At 41.4% G+C, this 18,352-nt stretch overlaps 1 protein-coding gene across 3 annotated transcripts in view; it reads left to right on the top strand.

The window, feature by feature from the left end:
• Positions 1–18,352, top strand: part of LOC110524574 (UDP-N-acetylhexosamine pyrophosphorylase) — a 34,382-nt gene that overhangs the window by 9,293 nt on the left and 6,737 nt on the right. For all 3 annotated transcript variants that reach the window (XM_021604372.2, XM_021604373.2, XM_021604371.2), the window contains exons 3-6: positions 1,948–2,152; positions 8,254–8,429; positions 8,515–8,687; positions 17,528–17,721. In XM_021604372.2, coding sequence (XP_021460047.2) covers positions 1,948–2,152; positions 8,254–8,429; positions 8,515–8,687; positions 17,528–17,721 — 748 coding nt within the window. The remainder of the gene's footprint in view (positions 1–1,947; positions 2,153–8,253; positions 8,430–8,514; positions 8,688–17,527; positions 17,722–18,352) is intronic.

Raw genomic sequence — 18,352 nt, 5'->3', positions numbered from 1 at the left:
ATCCAAGTGGGTGCTTAATTTTGTTTGTCGCGAAGGAGTAGCTAGCTAGCTACAGTTGAAGTCGGAAGTTTACATACACTTAAGTTGGAGTCATTAAAACTCGTTTTTCGACGACTCCACACTTCTTGTTAACAAACTAGTTTTGGCTAGTCGGTTAGGACATCTACTTTGTGCATGACACAAATAATTTTTCCAACAATTGTTTACAGACAGATTATTTCACTTATAATTCACTATCACAATTCCAGTGGGTCAGAAGTTTACATGCACTAAGTTGACTGTGCTTTTTTAAACAACTTCCAGAAAATGATGACATGGCTTTAGAAGCTTCTGATAGGCTAATTGACATCATTTGAGTCAATTTGAGATGTACCTGTGGATGCATATCAAGGCCTACCTTCAAACTCAATGACTCTTTGCTTGACATCATAGGAAAATGAAATCAGCCAAGACTTCAGGGGAAAAAATTGTGGACCTCCACAAGTCTGGTTTATCCTTGGGAGCAATTTCCAAATGCCTGAAAGTACCACGTTCATCTGTACAAACAATAGTACGCAATTATGAACACCATGGGACCGTGCAGCCGTCATACCGCTCAGGAAGGAGACGAGTTCTGTCTCCTAGAGATGAACGTACTTTGGTGTGAAAAGTGCCAATCAATCTCAGAACAACAGCAAAGGACCTTGTGAAGATGCTGGAGGAAACGGGTACAAAAGTATCTATATCCACAATAAAACGAGTCCTGTATCGTCATAACCTGAAAGGCCGCTCTGCAAGGAAGAAGCCACTGCTCCAAAACCTCCATTAAAAAAGCCAGACTACGGTTTGCAACTGCACATGGGGACTAAGATCATACTTTTTGGAGAAATGTCCTCTGGTCTGATGAAACAAAAATAGAACTGTTTGGCCATAATGACCATCGTTATGTTTAGAGGATAAAGGGGGAGGCTTACAAGCTGAAGTACACCATCCCAACCATGAAGCACAGGGGTAGCAGCATCATGTTGTTGGGGTTCTTTGCTGCAGGAGGGACTGGTGCACTTCACAAAATAGAACATCATGAGGAAGGAAAATTATGTGGATATATTGACGCAACATCTCAAGACATCATTGTTCCAAATGGACAATGACCCCAAAATTGTGGCAAAATGGCTTAAGGACAACAAAGTCAAGGTATTGGAGAGGCCATCACAAAGCCCTGACCTCAATCCTATAGAAAATGTGTGTGCAGAGCTGAAAAAGCATGTGTGAGCAAGGAGGCCTACAAACCTGACTCAGTTACACCAGCTCTGTCAGGAGGAATGGGCTAAAATCCACCCAACTTATTGTGGGAAGCTTGTGGAGGGCTACTCTAAACATTTGACCCAAGTAAAACTATTTAAAGGCAATGCTACCAAATACTAATTGAGTGTATGTAAACTTCTGACCCACTGGGAATGTGATGAAAAAAATAAAAGCTGAAATAAATAATTCTCTCTACTATTATTCTGACATTTCACGTTCTTAAAATAAAGTGGTGATCCTGATCCTAACTGACCTAAAACAGGGAATTCTTACTCTGATTAAATGTCAGGAATTTTGAAAAACTGAGTTTAAATGTATTTGGCTAATGTGTATGTAAACTTCAGACTTCAACTGTACCTACTACAAAGTACATGGGCTGCAGTGGCTTAGCTCAAACTTAAACTGACTGAGTTCTACTATGGAAAAGACAGTGGGACACCTTTGAGACAGCGCTTCCTGCCTGCCTCTGGACTTTCTCTCTCAGATCAACATTCAAGCCATGAACTTTGTAATAACAGTCCATCTCATGTGGTTTTTCTAAATATGTTTTTTTGTCCTTTGAAGCGCATTGAGATTCTGAAATTTGAATTTATTATTATCTTTACATGATGTAAAATAAATGATAGTTTTGTACATTAACTGTTGTTCTATTGTCTCTCCCAGGTATGCGGTGTATCTCCCAGAGCAGCGTGGCTGTTCTCCTGCTAGCGGGCGGCCAGGGGACCAGGCTGGGGGTTTCCTACCCTAAAGGCATGTACGACGTGGGCCTGCCTTCCCACAAGACCCTGTTCCAGATCCAGGCAGAGAGGATACTGAGGCTGCAACAGCTGGCAGAACAGAGACATGGAGCCAAGTGCTGCATCCCCTGGTGAGAGTGGGACTGGCAGATAAGGGCATAATGATACACTATGGGGGATATACTGTATAGAACATACAGCACCACAGCAAACTGACCACAAAGCACTATTTCTCAATCCACTCCTGAGGAGCCCATTTTTGTTATAGCCCCATTTGTGAAATCACAAACAAGCCATACAATGTTATTGTATCAAAAATAAGTTATGTTCCCCCTCTGTTCTCCAGTTTCATCTGTCTGATTTATTTACTAGACCTAGATAAGGAGCCTTCAAAAAGTATTCACACCAATTGTCTTTTTCCACATTTTGTTGTTACACAGTGGGATTAAATTGATTTAATTGTCATTTTTTTTGTCACCTGTGTACACAAAATACTCGGTCAAAGTGGACGGAAATTTCGAATATTTGTAAAATACTAATTTATCTTGATTAGCTAAGTATTCAACCCCCTGATTCGATACATGTTAGAATTCCCTTCGGCAGTGATTACAGCTCTGAGTCTTTCTGGGTAAGTCTCTAAGAGCTTTCCACACCTGGATTGTGCAACATTTGCTAATTTATTATTTTCAAAATTCTTCAAGCTCTGCCAAATTGGTGGTGGATCATTGCAAGACAACCATTCAGGTCTTGCCATACATTTTTGAGCAGATTTAAGTCAAAACTGTAAATTGGCCAACTCCAGTGGTAAGCAACTCCAGTGTAGATTTGGCTTTAGGTTATTGTCCTGCTTAAAGGTGAATTTGGTGGAAAGCAGACTGGACCAGGTTTTTTGCGAGGATTTTTGCCTGTTTTGCAGTATTTAGTGCCTTGCTGCAAACAGGATGCCTGTTTTGGAATAATTTTTTTAATTTTTTACCTTTTTATTTAACTAGGCAAGTCAGTTAAGAACAAATTCTTATTTTCAATGACGCCCTAGGAACAGTGGGTTAACTGCCTATTCAGGGGAAGAACGACAGATTTGTACCTTGTCAGCTCGGGGATTTGAACTTGCAACCTTTCGGTTACTAGTCCAACACTCTAACCACTAGGCTACCCTGCAGCAGGTATCACGTGGGTACGTGGCTACCCTGCCGCCCCAATTCTGTACAGGATTTCCTCATTTCACTGTCAACTAGGTTAGTATTGCGGAGTAACTACAATGTTGTTGATCCATCCTCAGTTCTCTCTTATCACAGCCATTCAACTCTGTAACTGTTTTAAAAGTCACCATTGGCCTCATTGTAAAATCCCTGAGCAGTTTCCTTACTCTCCTACAACTGAGTTAAGAAGGACACCTGTATCTTTGTAGTGACTGGGTGTATTGATACACCATCCCAAGTGTAATTAATAACTAATTAATTAATAACTTAACCAAACATTCAATATCCCTTTGAGCATGGTGATCTTAATTTTTTTACCCATCTACCAATAGGTGCCTTTGCGAGGCATTGGAAAAACCTCCTGAACTTATTTAGGCTTGCCATAACAAAGGGGTTGAATACCTATTGACTCAAGACATTTCATCTTTACATTTTTTTATTAATTTGTAAACATTTCAAAAACCATAATTCTACTTTGACATTATGGGGTATTGTGTGTGTGTGTGTGTGTAGGCCAGTGACAAAATCTAAATTGAATCAATTTTAAATTCGTGCTGAAACAACGAAATGTGGAAAAAGATAAGGGGTATGAATACTTTCTGAAGGCGCTCACCTGAATCTATCAAGGAAGTGGTTTGATCCCGGAAAGGAGCAGGATTATAATTCCCTGTGGAGTAGATGAAGGAAGTCATTAAGACGATTCAGAAGTGGGTTGACGAAAGGAGACGTCTTGCTGGCGTCCAGGGTTGGGCTGGGCTCTGTCTGTAATTAAGGTCAGGGGTCAGGACTAATAGCTCACCATGAGATGCCAGGTGACATTCATTCCAGTCATAAGGAAGTACTTCTGGTTTTGTCTAGTCATGGATGGTCAGTGTCGTTTAAGATGAGGCCTTTTTTTCTCATCAGCATGGCATTATTTCTATTACAGCATATTGTCATGTCATTCATATTCCATTCACCCAGTTCAATGTAACATTGATATGATTAGGCTACTACATGATACTCTTAATGTTCCCTATACCCATCATGAAGTTTCTACAACCTAGCCTATGAATGAAAGTTACCAACGTATGTGCACACAGTTCGAGAAATGTTTTTGAGGTGAGACAGTGGCACATACAATGCCGGCTTGCACGCTCTTGCCTGCATCTAGCTGATATAGGGTGTAATCATTAGTCCAACAGTTGCAAATGAGAGTTTCTATTGGACAAATTCAGCTATGTTTATCCCCGTTTTTGTTCTGTTTGCTTCTGTTTTAAGAAACGTTTTTCAACAAGAGTTGGCGGAATGAATACATATCCGATCATGCTTAAACACAGTTCACTTTCATAGCAGCCACATTGTATACCTTCTCGAGCTCTCCTCCTCACTTTTTTTCTTTGTTTGTGTACTTCAATGCACAATACATCAGCTGTATGTGACCAGGTGAAAAACCTTGCCAAGGCAAACCATATCATAACCGTTACATACAGCCAACATCATTGTCACAATATTAGCTAAAGTAATGTTATAGTCAACATAGCTAATAGAACTATCGCGTTAGTAAACCCGCTAAAATCATGCAGTAACGTTAGTGTCAAGGTAAGTTTTTGGTCATTAAGCAGTTTATACTGGTGGGCCCCAGTGGCAATACATTCTTAAAACCAAAATCCTACCTTGAATTGGAGGAGTTCCAGTGTTGTTAGATAGTCATAGCCAGCTTGCTAACATGGCATCCATCTTTTTAAGTAGGCTAAACTAGCTAGCTGCATTTGCTAGCTAAATAAGTGAAACTGAAAGTTTAAAAAATAATCTCTTGCGTCTCCATTTTGGAATAAATATTTTTTCAAAACTGTTCAACTATGGTCTTTCGCTCTCTTTGAGTCAACTACTCACCACATTGTATGCATTGTAGTGCTAGCTAGCTGTAGCTTATGCTTTCAGTACTAGATTTATTCTCTCATCCTTTGATTGGGTGGACAACATGTCAGTTCATGCTGCAAGAGCGCTGATAGGTTGGAGGACGTCCTCCGGAAGTTGTCATAATTAGTGTAAGTCTTTGGAATGAGGGTGAGAACAATGAGCCTCCTAGGTTTTGTATTGAAATCAATTTACCCAGAGGAGGACGGAAGCTAGCTGTAGATCTTCATGGCAAAATAGTTGTAATAAATTATTTGGTGACGTGATTTATATTTAGTATAGTTTATCAAAAAAGGATAACTTTAACTGTTTTTTTTATTTTATGAAATACACTGAGGAGGATGAACATCAACTGTTGTTCATTAGTGCTTTTTGGGTTTGGTTTTGATTGAGTTTTAGAAGAAAAAAAACAATAATAAATGCATTGTGGGTTCAATGCTGTAACACAGAATAAAACAATTGATGGTGAGTGACTGCTCATTACTGTAGCTTATTAGGCTATAACCATCTTATTTACTTAAATAAAATATTCAATCAAGTTGTCAGGTAAAGATGCCTAAGCAGTGTCTCTCTATCGCTCTCTACCGGCCCCACAGGCTTGCCCCAAGAACCGAGTAGGGAGCAATGGATTCTGGTCATTGTAGTTAATTAGCACGTTGTTAATTGGTTATTGGTAATTGGTTATTTTAAAATTGGTTATTTAAAAACCAAAAATAAACAGACATTTCAGTTAATGTTCATAGAAATAAAATGAATTCATGGGTTGCACCTCCATCACGTCATTGCCATGTTGATGCTTGGGGGCTAAGGACTGTTTGGTCTAAATTACACTATAGGGGCTTGGGAATACGATGACATTAGTGAAGTAGACACATTTAGTAGGAATCAACTTTCCCATCATGTCAAACTTTTAGACAAATGGCAATTATGTCATTAGCTAGCAAAGTTTGTACAAAATAGCTACAAATGCTAACGTTAGCTAGCTAAAATCTGGAGGCCTCCCCTTAATCTTAGCTAGCTAAAGTTGTACTGCATCTAAAGTCAATCTGGCGACATAAAATGATGACAAAAGGTTTTCCTACTAATGATTTTTTTTCTTAAATGTCTGTGTTTTCAAGCCACAGTATTGCACTTTAGACCATTGTGGGTGCATTGAGTAGAGTGCTCAGTCCTGAAACGAACTGTTTTAAAACAATATTGTGACGCAAACCATCAATAGAACAGGCTTGAATGCTCTAACATACTGACCAGACACGTTGCGTGCGCGAGCATCGCAAAATAAATGTAGAAATCCATGTTATTCAATTATTGCACCCACACTGCTCGCGCGTGCCAACGAGCGTCTGCGTTGCCAAGGGCTAAAATAGAACTCATTCCTATTTCTGACGCAGATCGTGCTGCAAGTCCTGCCTCTCTGGTTCACATGTACCCATGTGATACCTGCTGCAGGGTAGCCTAGTGGTAAGAGTGCTGGACTAGTAACCGGAAGGTTGCAAGTTCAAATCCCAGAGCTGGCAAGGTACAAATCTGTCGTTCTGCCCCTGAACAGGCAGTTAACCCACTGTTCCTATGCCATCATTGAAAATTAGAATTTGTTCTTAACTGACTTGTTAAATAAAGGTAAAAAAAATAATAAGAATTGAAAGACGAACTGTTTTGCCGGTAGTCCTGGTAATTCAGTTAAAGTTTAGATCACCATATAAGTTAAACTATGAAAAGGCCTGGAAGGAGGAGAGATGACTAGAAACGATTAGGTTGGCCGTTTTATGTGTCGATTAATTGTCGGGAGTAGATGTTCTTGTGCATTTCAGGTAAAATAACAACTCAATGTTTATATCCCAGGACAAATTAGCTAGCAACAGCAAGCTAGCAAAATAGGACAAATTAACCTTAGCTAGCAAGTGTAAGCTAACTAGCCATACATGTTTAATGCTTTTCGACCTGTCCCAAAATTAATGTCATTGGTTCAGAGTTTGTTTGGATATTTTAACCTGCCTGTCGTGATCGCGTTTGGTGTGGGTGTAACAGTATAACTTTAGACCGTCCCCTCGCCCATACCCGGGCGCGAACCAGGGAGCCTCTGCACACATCAACAACAGTCACCCACGAAGCATCGCTCCACAAAAGCCACGGCCCTTGCAGAGCAAGGGGAACCACTACTTCAAGGTCTCAGAGCAAGTGACGTCACCGATTGAAACACTATTTAGCGCGCACCACCGCTAACTAAGCTAGCCATTTCACATCTGTTTCATGGGGGGGGCAAAATAAAGTTATGCACGATAGCGCAACCGGTTTGGGTTCCGTGTTACCCTGCCAATTTGACTGGTAAACTCATGGGTACACTCGCTATGGCTGCCTTGTATTGTGATACAATCATATGCATGCTTTTTTGGAATCGTCTATCAACTGATGCTGGATTGCCATGGTAATGTAGAATGTTAATTCAAATGATGCTAATTGATGTGGCTCATGTAATGTAGTTTTAGTAATGTCAGTTGAGTTGATTCAACCAATCACAATACAGATTGAAGGGTACACATCCTGCTTTTACTTCCTGGCATGGGTCTAGGTCAAAAATATACCGGTTACGATAACGTCCTCACAAATCTGGGATCAGCGGCATTAACTACCCGCGCTGTTTTTAACTAGCATAGCTGGTCCCATTTTTGCAAAGCGTTATGCGTTATTAGAATCCCATTGTCTTAACCTTTCACCTTCAGCCTAGGTGTGGGTACACTCAAGATGTCTGCCAGTACAACCATTATTCCATCATTGACTTGAATTGAGAAACCCTTTCTATTCATTCTATTTTTGTGGGTTTTTAACCACATTGCCAACATGTATTTTTAGCTTTTGTCAGATCAGAGCATTCAGATGTTAAAAGTCATGAAAATGTTAGCCTAATCTGGCAATGTGGATTATGAATAACTTTCTGGCAAAGTTATTTTATGGGACTTATGTCACTGATACAGTGAAAAGTCAAACTTTTGATTAAAAAAAAACAATTGAAGCACTGTCTTTAGAGTTGTATTAGTCTTCAATCAAACCCAATGTATCACCCCTTTCTCCCTGTGCATAATGACCAGTGAATGAATTAATCATGAACTGAATTGTGCCTCCTGATTTCCCCCTAGGTACATCATGACGAGCGGCCGGACCATGGAGTCAACTAAAACGTTTTTTTCGCGCCACAGCTACTTTGGGTTGTGCAAAGACAACGTGATATTCTTCCAGCAGGGCATGCTGCCTGCCATGGACTACAATGGCAAGATCATCCTGGAGAGCAAAAACAAGCTGGCCATGGCCCCAGGTACATAACCTAACGTGTGTCAGTGCGTGTATGTCTGTGTATTTTAGATGATAACAGAGGTCTCGTGTGTGTGTGTGTGTTTCAGATGGTAACGGGGGTCTTTACAGAGCTCTGGGTACCCAGGGGATCGTGGAGGACATGGATCAGAGGGGGGTCAAGTTCATCCATGTCTACTGTGTGGACAACATCCTGGTTAAAGTAGCAGACCCTGCCTTTGTTGGCTTCTGTGTCCAGAAAGGAGGAGATTGTGGGGCTAAGGTTAGTAGCCCTCCGTCTCTTTCTCACTGGAAGTTTTTTTTTTCTTTCTTTCTCTCTCTAGCTGTCTCTCTCTGCCCTCGTCTGTGTCTCTCTCTCAACTGGGGGCCAAAGGTGACTCACCAAATCTGATCCAATACTCTTAAATGACTTCCTTCCTTTTCTCAGTATATCCTAAATTGGTTTCCTCTCCTGTTCCCTGCTCCCTCTAAGCCAATGTTCACAAAGGCTTTGAATTGAAAGCAATGTGGTTGGTCACTTTTGAACAACCAGGAGATCAAGGATTGGTCTAAATTCATTTTCATTTCTTCCTTCTTATTCATCTCCTGTTATACAATACCAGACCAGGAAGTAGTCTTTGTTCTATGTGTTCAGTGAAGGTGTGTTTTGATTGTGTTTCGATAAGAGTGTGATTGAGGGGATCCTATTAAACTGGCCCGGGTAGGCGGAGTTTGCAACTAGTAAAAATGCATTTGTTTTGGAAACGGGCTGCCTCCTGGGTGTGAGCCTGGCGCCCCCCTGGCCGATGGTGAAGTAGACTCAAACAAAAGTGACTTAGGTTAAGCATGTGGAGTGATGAGTAGGATTCTGTACTTTCACATGCAAAAGTAATTGCTTGTGATTAAAATGCTTTGCCTGCCTTCCCAATGAAAACTAGTTAGAAATTCAAACGTATATTTTATGGAAAATAAATGTTGAATGTTTCTGTACGATGCATCAGGCTACCTTGTTGACAATATTACAGAGCAGCTCAGATTACTGTACCATTTAAGTGAGATACACCTCCCCCAGTCTTTTGCTTGGTCACATGATGGACCATACCCCAGTGCAACCTGGGCCAGTTTAACAGAATCCCCTTATTGAAACAGTGAAAACTGCCCTGGCACGACTTCCTCTATAAAGACCTGCACTTCTAATTCACCACTAGGTGGGGGTGTAGTCTGCTATCATTCAGGATTTCAGTAGCAGAGAGCTCAGGTCTGAACAGTGGAGTTTTTAGCCAGACAATGTAAGGAACTATATGATGGACTATTCCATTTAAAACACATCCAGGGATGCGCATTCATTGCTACTGAGATTATATAGGACACAAACCTATACTGAACAAAATATAAGCGCAACAATTAAAAAATGTTACTGAGTTACAGTTCATATAAGGTTATCAGTCAATTTAAATAAATTCATTAGGCCCAAGTCTAGGGATTTCAAATGACTGGGCAGGTGTGCAGCCATGTGTGGCCCTGAAGGGCATAGGCCCACCCACTTGACAGCCAGGCCCAGCCAATCAGAATAGTTTTTTCCCCACAAATTAGCTTTATTACAGACAAAAATACTCCTCTGCACCACCCCACCCCCCCTCAGATGATCCTGCAGGATGTGGAGGTCCCGGGCTGGCCTGGTTACGTGTTCTGCAGTTGTGAGGCCTGTTGGACGTACTGACAAATTCTCTAAAACGACATTGGAGGCAGCTTATGGTAGAAAAACTGACATTAAATTATCTGGTAACAGCTCTGGTGAACATTCCTGCAGTCAGCATGCCAATTACACACTCCCTCAACTTTAGTAGAATGTGGCATTGTGTTGGGTGACAAAACTACACGTTATAAAATGGCCTTTTACTGTCCCACGCACAAGGTGCACCTATGTAATGGTCATGCTTTTTAATATGCCATACCTTTCAGGTGGATGGATTATCTTGGCAAAGCAGAAATGCTCACTAACAGGGATGTAAAACAATTTGTGTACAATTTTAGATAAGCTTTTTGTGTGTATGGAACATTTCTGAGATTTTTATTTCAGCTCATGGAACATGGGACCAACACTTTACATGTTGTGTTTTATATTTTGTTCAGTGTAAATAACTGCTGCAACTATATGAAGTGAGTGGCCTGGTTTTACTGCCTCATTATGGACAGTGAGGGAACCACATAGCCCTCCAACACAGACAAGGCTTGGCCCACTCAGCCTATAGTATCACAAGCCTCTTAGGTGCGTTCAACAAAGGAACTAGTTCACGAACGTTAACATATTCCATTTGTTTTGTGTTAGCTAACAGTCTGAGAAGCTAGTGTGCAGCGAACGCAGGTGTCTATTTCGGATCTAAACTGCCTCTAAAAATAGTGGCCACTGTAAACTTTCTACAAATTTTAGGGAAAGTGAATGCGAATACCTAGTCAGTTGCCAGCACAACTGAATGCATTCAACTGAAATGTGTCTTCCGCATTTAACCCAACCCCTCAATCATTTAGTAGAATGAATTTAGCAGGAATAATTAAGTCATTCCCAGTTTGAATATTGTTGCTACAAAGCTACAGTAATCCGTACAAAAAATGAGGTATTTGAAATGTTCAACTGAAATTGTTACTCTGGCAACGTGTTCGCCGCAAACAGAAGCCTTGTTGAACTCGCCTCTGATATATGATGTTTTTTCTAGACAATGAGTTTGGGCACAGTGTACTATTTTTGAGAGGGAAGAAAAATGTACAGGGAACAGTGGTTAAATACGAAACTTTCTAGAAGAAAAATAAACGCACACCTATTTAGGCGAGGTGCTGGCTAGCGGAGTAGAAAACTTGGCCAAGAGTGGCCTAATATCATTGGTTAATTATCAAATATTAAAATGGCATACAAACAACAGCATACAAACAACAAATGGATAGCATATGATCATAAATTAATTTGACTACAAAAGCTTACAAACAATTACAATGGCAAAGTCACAATCACAATAATGGCTTCAGATCAAAGTCTACGAAGAAAATCAACCAAGACAAAAAAGACAAGGCCGAGGATAGTCTACATCTGGAGAAACCCTGACAAGGGAGGTCCTGCTCCCCCTTTCCATGGCAGACGCAGGAGGGATGCCGCTTACTTCGATCCACCCCCGTCTGATCAACGCTCTACAACCAGCGCCTCATCGGCTTCCAGTGGTTGTTTTATTCAACGAGAGACTGAACGGACGGAAGGGCGGAGGTGGCCGCAGGCACGCGCATCGACGAGATGCCACACCCGACGGGGTAAGAAGAAACGACTATCGGAGGCAGAGGAGACGGTTCACACGGTCCCAGAACCCACGGGACTGAGTGTCTTTAATTTATCAAGCAAGATATTGAGCCCTGCCCATGTCTCTTTGCTTAATAAAGGGTTATATTTTGTGCCTACAACCCAATGCAACGATTTTGATGATACGGTAGACATGTTTAAGTTTTTTAGAACCCTTGGTTTAAGGGAATACTTTAGCTCCCCTAATTCTGACACTTCAATTGAACCAGTAGGTTGCTCTCCTGCACATACTTCGACTCCTTTTAGAAGCAATAGTTATTTTATACCTCCAGCCGATCGCAATCACTCTATCGAGACATATTGCAGACTTGTGGAAAAAGATGTTGGACATCTCCTTAAGAATAAACAGGGGTCCAAATCTTTCCATAATCTACCCAAGGATGAAAAACCAGCTTTGCTTGATTTACAATCCAATATGTCCTGCTGATAAAGGTGGGTCGGTTGTACTCATGGATAGGACTGTTTATGTACATGAGTGTCATAGACAGCTGCTTGACAACACCTTTTTTACAAGAAACTCAGAAGTGACCCTACTTCCCAATTTCAGAATACTATCTTTACTGTCCTAGATGGGTATTTAAGTTCTGGTCAGATAACCAAAAAAGAACATGATTTTTGGCTATTCAACACCCTAAAATTGCCACTTTCTATACTTTGCCGAAATTACACAAGAATGTTACAAAACCTCCAGAGTGCCCTATTGTAGCGGGCGTTGATGCAGTAACGACCCCTCTATCTACTTTTGTTGACTTTGTTATTAGACCACTTGCAGACCAGCTCCCCTCCTTTGAAAAGGACACCAGCAGTATGATCTCTATCATTGAATCTCTTGATCCTCTCCCTGAGAATACCTTGTTAGTTACTTTTGATGTTGAGTCATTATACACAAATATTCCACACGAGGGCGGTATTGAAGCTATGGAACATTTTCTTCTGCAACGTGACCCTAATGAACTACCTTCCAGTGCCTGCATTATAACATTGGTTGAAGTCGTACTCACACAACTATTTCATGTTTCTAAATTATTTCTTTATTCAGAAGAAGGGTACTGCTATGGGATCCCCCATGGCTCCTAACTATGCTAATTTGTATGTGGGTTTTCAATCCTCTCAAATGTTTTCTTGCCTCACATCATTATTTGGAAACGGTATATTGATGATATTTTTGTTCTATGGAGGGGTGATGCAAAACAGCTCCAGGCGTTCCATGCTATTCTTAACTCCTGTTCTGATCATTTGAGATTTACTATGCAATCTGATACATGTCAAATCAGTTTTCTTGATCTTCTGATCTTGTGTGAAGATAATGTTCTATACACTGATCTTTACAGGAAGCCTACTGATCGTAACAGTTTGTTGAGGGCTGATAGTTGTCACCCACTTCCCTTGAAAAATAGTTTGCCCTACAGCTATTTCTGTCGAATCAAAATAATTTGCAAAAAACAATCCGATTTCGACAGATATGTCTGAGACGCAAAGAAAGTCCAAGGAGAGGGGCATTGACAAAATTCAAAGCAAAACGAGACATGACCTTTTTCAAGGTCAGTCTCTCAAAAATACACATTCTTGTGTTCTAACTACCCGCTATTCAAAGTGCCCTGAACAAATGAAGGGATTGTTCACAAACATTGGCACATTCTAAAATCCGATGATAGTCTCAGTAATGTGTTTTCGGACCTTCCCTTGGTCGTATTCTCGCGGGGCAGAAATCTCAGAGACCAATTGGTACACTCTGATTTACCACCCCAAGATATTCCTGAACAACGTCTATTTGCGCCCCTACTGGATGGAAATTACAAATGTAATGGCTGTGCTCAATGCAATGGCACTTCTAAATGTAGATCCTTCAAACACCCACAAACAGGAAAATTGATCCCAATCGAAGGTGTTATTACGTGCTCCACTAAGGCAGTTATTTATCTTATAACTTGTCCTTGTGGTAAAAATGATGTGGGTAAAACAAAGCGAATTAAATGTACGTATCTCAGAGCATCGTAGCACCATTAGGTGCAAAAACTTTACTTACCCAGTTGCTGCCCCGTTCTTGGAGGCAGGCCACTCGATTTCGTCTCTGCGTTATATTGGCATCGAACACGTCACCCTCCCTAGGAGAGGGGGTGACCTTGGTAATTTATTAGACCCTTGCTCCCTTCCGTCTCAACGTAGACTTTGATCTGAAGCCATTATTGTGATTTATTGTGACTTTGCCATTGTAATTGTTTGTAAGCTTTAGTTGTCAAATGAATTTATGATCGTATGCTATCCATTTGTTGTTTCTATGCTGTTCTTTGTATGCCATTTTAATATTTGATAATTAACCAATGATATTAGGCCACTCTTGGCCATGATTACAGACACCTGTGTCTTTTGACACTACATAAACGAGTCATCCCGCAGTGTTTGATTATACCCTGATGGAGACAGCTTGGCTGTCGAAATGTTGGTAATTACATTTTTGCACCTGAGCTCCTAGAGTGTGCGGCTCTCTTTTAATTTTCAAGTTAAATACAAAACGTAACTCCTTCTTTTTTCTCAGGAAAGCAACAGTTTTTACGACTTGTTTAACTAGCGTGGCAGTCTAACTATTAAACTACTTTTCTTTTTGTATTTTTGTATTTATTTTACCTTAATGTTGGAGAGATCTGGCTCAAATTCAGCAGTACAGCATCCCCACCATGCACGCGCGCACACACACATACACCGTGAGGCCAGTTCATGAGTAATGTGAAGAGAATAGAAGTAGTAAGACTCGGACTTGGGTGAGGCGTGAGAAATACGAGCAGAGATGGGGCGCTAGCTGTTCTATCATCCATTTCCTCCTGATGGCAGCTTTGTGACGTCTAACATCCTCTCATCACTGTCTCAGGACAGGAACACGCGTGCATACACTCAGAAATATTTTGGCTGGCTGGTCCCAGTTTGACACTAGACGCTGCTATTACTCTTCATTAGTGTGCTTTCTTCACATGAGTGGACACTCCTCCCTCACCCTCTGTATTCCCCCTAAACTCCTTCCTATCTCCTTTAGTTAGTTATTACTGACAGGCCTGCTCCTGTAGGAACAAACAGTTAGCAGTTAACACGCACACACACACACACACCAATGTTCTGCAAGACCTTCAGCAGATTGTTAAATTGACATTTTAGGCTTTAGTTCTGCGTTATTGGCTTGGGTTCTTCTCAGTCACTTGACAGACCATGAGAATGTCCCACGAGCATTAGTGAAGTGGGGCACTGATGTTGGGCGATTAGGCCTGGCTCGCAGTCGGCATTCCAATTAATCCCAAATGTGTTCGATAGGGTTGAGGTCCGGGCTCTGTGCAGGCCAGTCAAGGTCTTCCACACCGATGTCGACAAACCATTTCTGTATGGACCTCACTTTGTGCGCAGGGTCATTGTCATGCTGAAACAGTAAAGGACCTTCCCCAAACTCTTGCCACAAAGCACAGAATCGTCTAGAATTCCATGGTATGCCGTTGCGTTAAGATTTCCCCTCACTGGGACTAAGAGGCCTAGCCCGAACCATGAAAAACAGCCCCCGACCATTATTCCTTCTCCACCAAACTTTACAGTTGGCACTATGCATTGGGGCAGGTAGCGTTCTCCTGGAATCTGCCAAACCCAGACTGCCAGGTGGTGAAGCTTGATTCATCACTCCAGCGATTCCGTTTCCACCGCTCTATAGTCCAATGGCGGCGAGCTTCACACCTCTCCATCCGATGCTTGGCATTGCACATGTTGATCTTAGGCTTTCGTGCGGCTCCTCGGCCATGGAAACCGATTTCCTGAAGCTCCTAACGAACAGCCCTTGCACGGACGTTGCTTCCAGAGGCAGTTTGGAACTCGGTAGTGAGTGTTGCAATCGAGGACAGATGATTTTTACATGCTTCATCGCTCGGCAGTCCCATTCTGTGAGCTTGTGTGGCCTACCACTTCGCTGCTGAGCCGAGAACTGCTCCTAGAAGTTTCCTCTTCACAATAACAGCACTTAGAGTTGACCGGGGCAGATTTAGCAGGGCAGAAATTTGACAATCTGACTTGTTGGAAAGGCGGTGTTCTATGACTGACACTTTGAAATACATTGAGCTCTTCATTAAGGCCATTCTACTGCCTTGTTTGGCTATGGAGATTGCATGGCTGTTTTCTCGATTTTATACACCCGTCAGCAACGGATGTGGCTGAAATAGCCTAATCCACAAATTTGAAGGGGTGTACACTTATGTTCCCTCTAATTTTTGGGGGTACTGAGCAAATTTCATGTTCGCTGAGCGCAAACTTGAAAGTTGTGAATATTCTGTGCAACTTCCAGCGCGCGCTTACTGTGAACACTGAGGCTGTACCTGCTTTAGGTTAGTTTTAACTGTGTCCAAGTAGGCTACTGTGGCTATTTAATCATAATATAAGCCTACCAGAGTGGCCTACCATCAAAAACAAGGGAGAAAATGCATCCCATAACATTTTAACGTGGAACTTTCTGTTTTGTAGTTCAGCTTACAATCGAGGCCAAAGTGTAGTGTTTGTGTAGGCCTACATTCCATGAGACTTAAAAAAAAAAAATGCAGGGCTTGACATTAACCTGTGTATCCCCTTGTCTTTCAGTCAAGGAGGTGACTGAAAATGTTCTGTGTTGTTTGATTCAAGAAAACACATTACAAAGTTAAATGCATTATTATTCGCATACTATTATTACAGAGAATCAGACAAATTATGCTACCCTCTGTCTATTGGCTACTTTGCTTATTCAAGCCTGTCTCAAAATACAAAATTCTCCCTTTAAGACTAAAACAAATCTTTACCTGACCTTGCTTTTCAAAGATTTCTAGAAATGTACATGTTTTGTGCTCTTGTAGGAATAAATCACTCCCCACTCCTCACTAACTAGCAAAGGATATTAACAGAATGTGCACACATGGTTGTTTCATGCAGCTCTCGCTTTGTTCTCAAAACAAGCGCATCTACTCAAGACCGCTCATAATGTAAACACAGTCCATTTCAAAGTAAATGGCACAGATCCATATATGGCAATGGTCTATTTGCATATAAACCTACTGCAGCTCTTATTGGTTATGCCGCACCGGTCTGTGTGGAGTAGGGCTGAGGCATGCGTGTCAATGCAATAGAAACCTACTCTGATGTGTTCTGCCGACAACTAAGTCTTGTGTCATTTGTTTTGCATACTAATAAGTCTTGGATAGTTAATTTTGTGTTCGTATGTTGCTTTGAAAGTAGCTAATATTGCATTGATTCTATCACAATTGCCACAGTAAAGGGAAATGTTGATATTGTTAACGAACAGGAAAAACTCTGAACTTCACTCAACTTTCTAATCTCGTGCTTCTCCGTGGGCGGATACTGTATTTCTGCACAGCAGTCTCGCCCCGTGCACCACACAGTTTAGAGGGAGCATTGATGTCCACATACTTTTGTGTGTATATATAGTGTATTTAACTCCAAGTTGAGAGCTGTAGTAAACCCATTCCTGTTGTGTGTCAGATTAAGAGCTGTGGTGTGGCGGTTCTGCTTGGATCAGAGGAATGCAGGGACCCACCCTCGTGTCATTAACTGACAAACATTACAGTTGATGTGGATTCTTGCCCCAATACTAGCCCCCTCATCAAGCCCAGCTCTGTCATTTTGAATACCAACCAGATGGGCTAAGGGCTGGATTTCTGATTCAGACAAATGTAGAGTCAAATGCTATTTTTAAGAATCCCATCCATATCTACATTTCTGAGACGTTTTTACCCAGGTTAAATCCCTTCCTGTGGCATCACTTCCAGGTGGTGGAGAAGACCAATCCAACGGAGGCGGTGGGCGTGGTCTGTAAGGTCGACGGACGTTACCAGGTGGTAGAGTACAGCGAGATCACCTTGGCTACGGCTGAGAAGCGCAGCGCGGACGGACGGCTGATGTTCAATGCAGGAAACGTGGCCAATCACTTCTTCACCCTAGCCTTCCTCAGAGACATCGTCCAGTGAGTCTCAAACACACACAAACATTTATGCAAACACACAGCCACACACACCTCCATACAGTAAGTGAGTAATTACATGGTGAATGTGTATCCCTCATTAAGCAGGTATTTGAGATCATTACCTGCCTAGTGGGAGTCTCATAACCTGAGAGCTTAGTAGTGGCTTTGGACCTAGCTGGTTTCTAATGAACAGTGTCTGTCAGCTGATATATCCCTGGAAACATCGCAGTGACTTTAATGAATATCCAGAATCTAAGGTGAAGTAAATGAAAGGAGAAAAAGCTGAAGTTTAGTTTGGAAGTTGTTTTTTTTTCCTCTTCACTTTTAACAGTTAAAACCAAGTGCGTGTTTCAAATTTCCTGATCTCACTCTCTCTCTGCATCCCCCCCCCTTTCAGTTCAATTCAAATGGGCTTGATTTGACATGGGAAACATATGTTTACATTGCCAAAGCAAGTGAAATAATCATTAAACAAAAGTAGGGCTGTCCTCGACTAAAAAAAATCTTAGTTGACCAGGAGTCGTCTGTTCTTTTGACCAATCAATTGGTCAAAATTTTAAAACGTGTATATTTTTACATTTGATGTGTTTTAATCAAATCAACCATATTCACGGAGCTTGTCTGATGCTTT

Source organism: Oncorhynchus mykiss, chromosome 5 (genome assembly GCF_013265735.2).
Source record: "Oncorhynchus mykiss isolate Arlee chromosome 5, USDA_OmykA_1.1, whole genome shotgun sequence".
In the NCBI taxonomy this organism is placed as follows: domain Eukaryota; kingdom Metazoa; phylum Chordata; class Actinopteri; order Salmoniformes; family Salmonidae; genus Oncorhynchus; species Oncorhynchus mykiss.
This window is presented reverse-complemented; position numbering and strand designations above follow the sequence as displayed.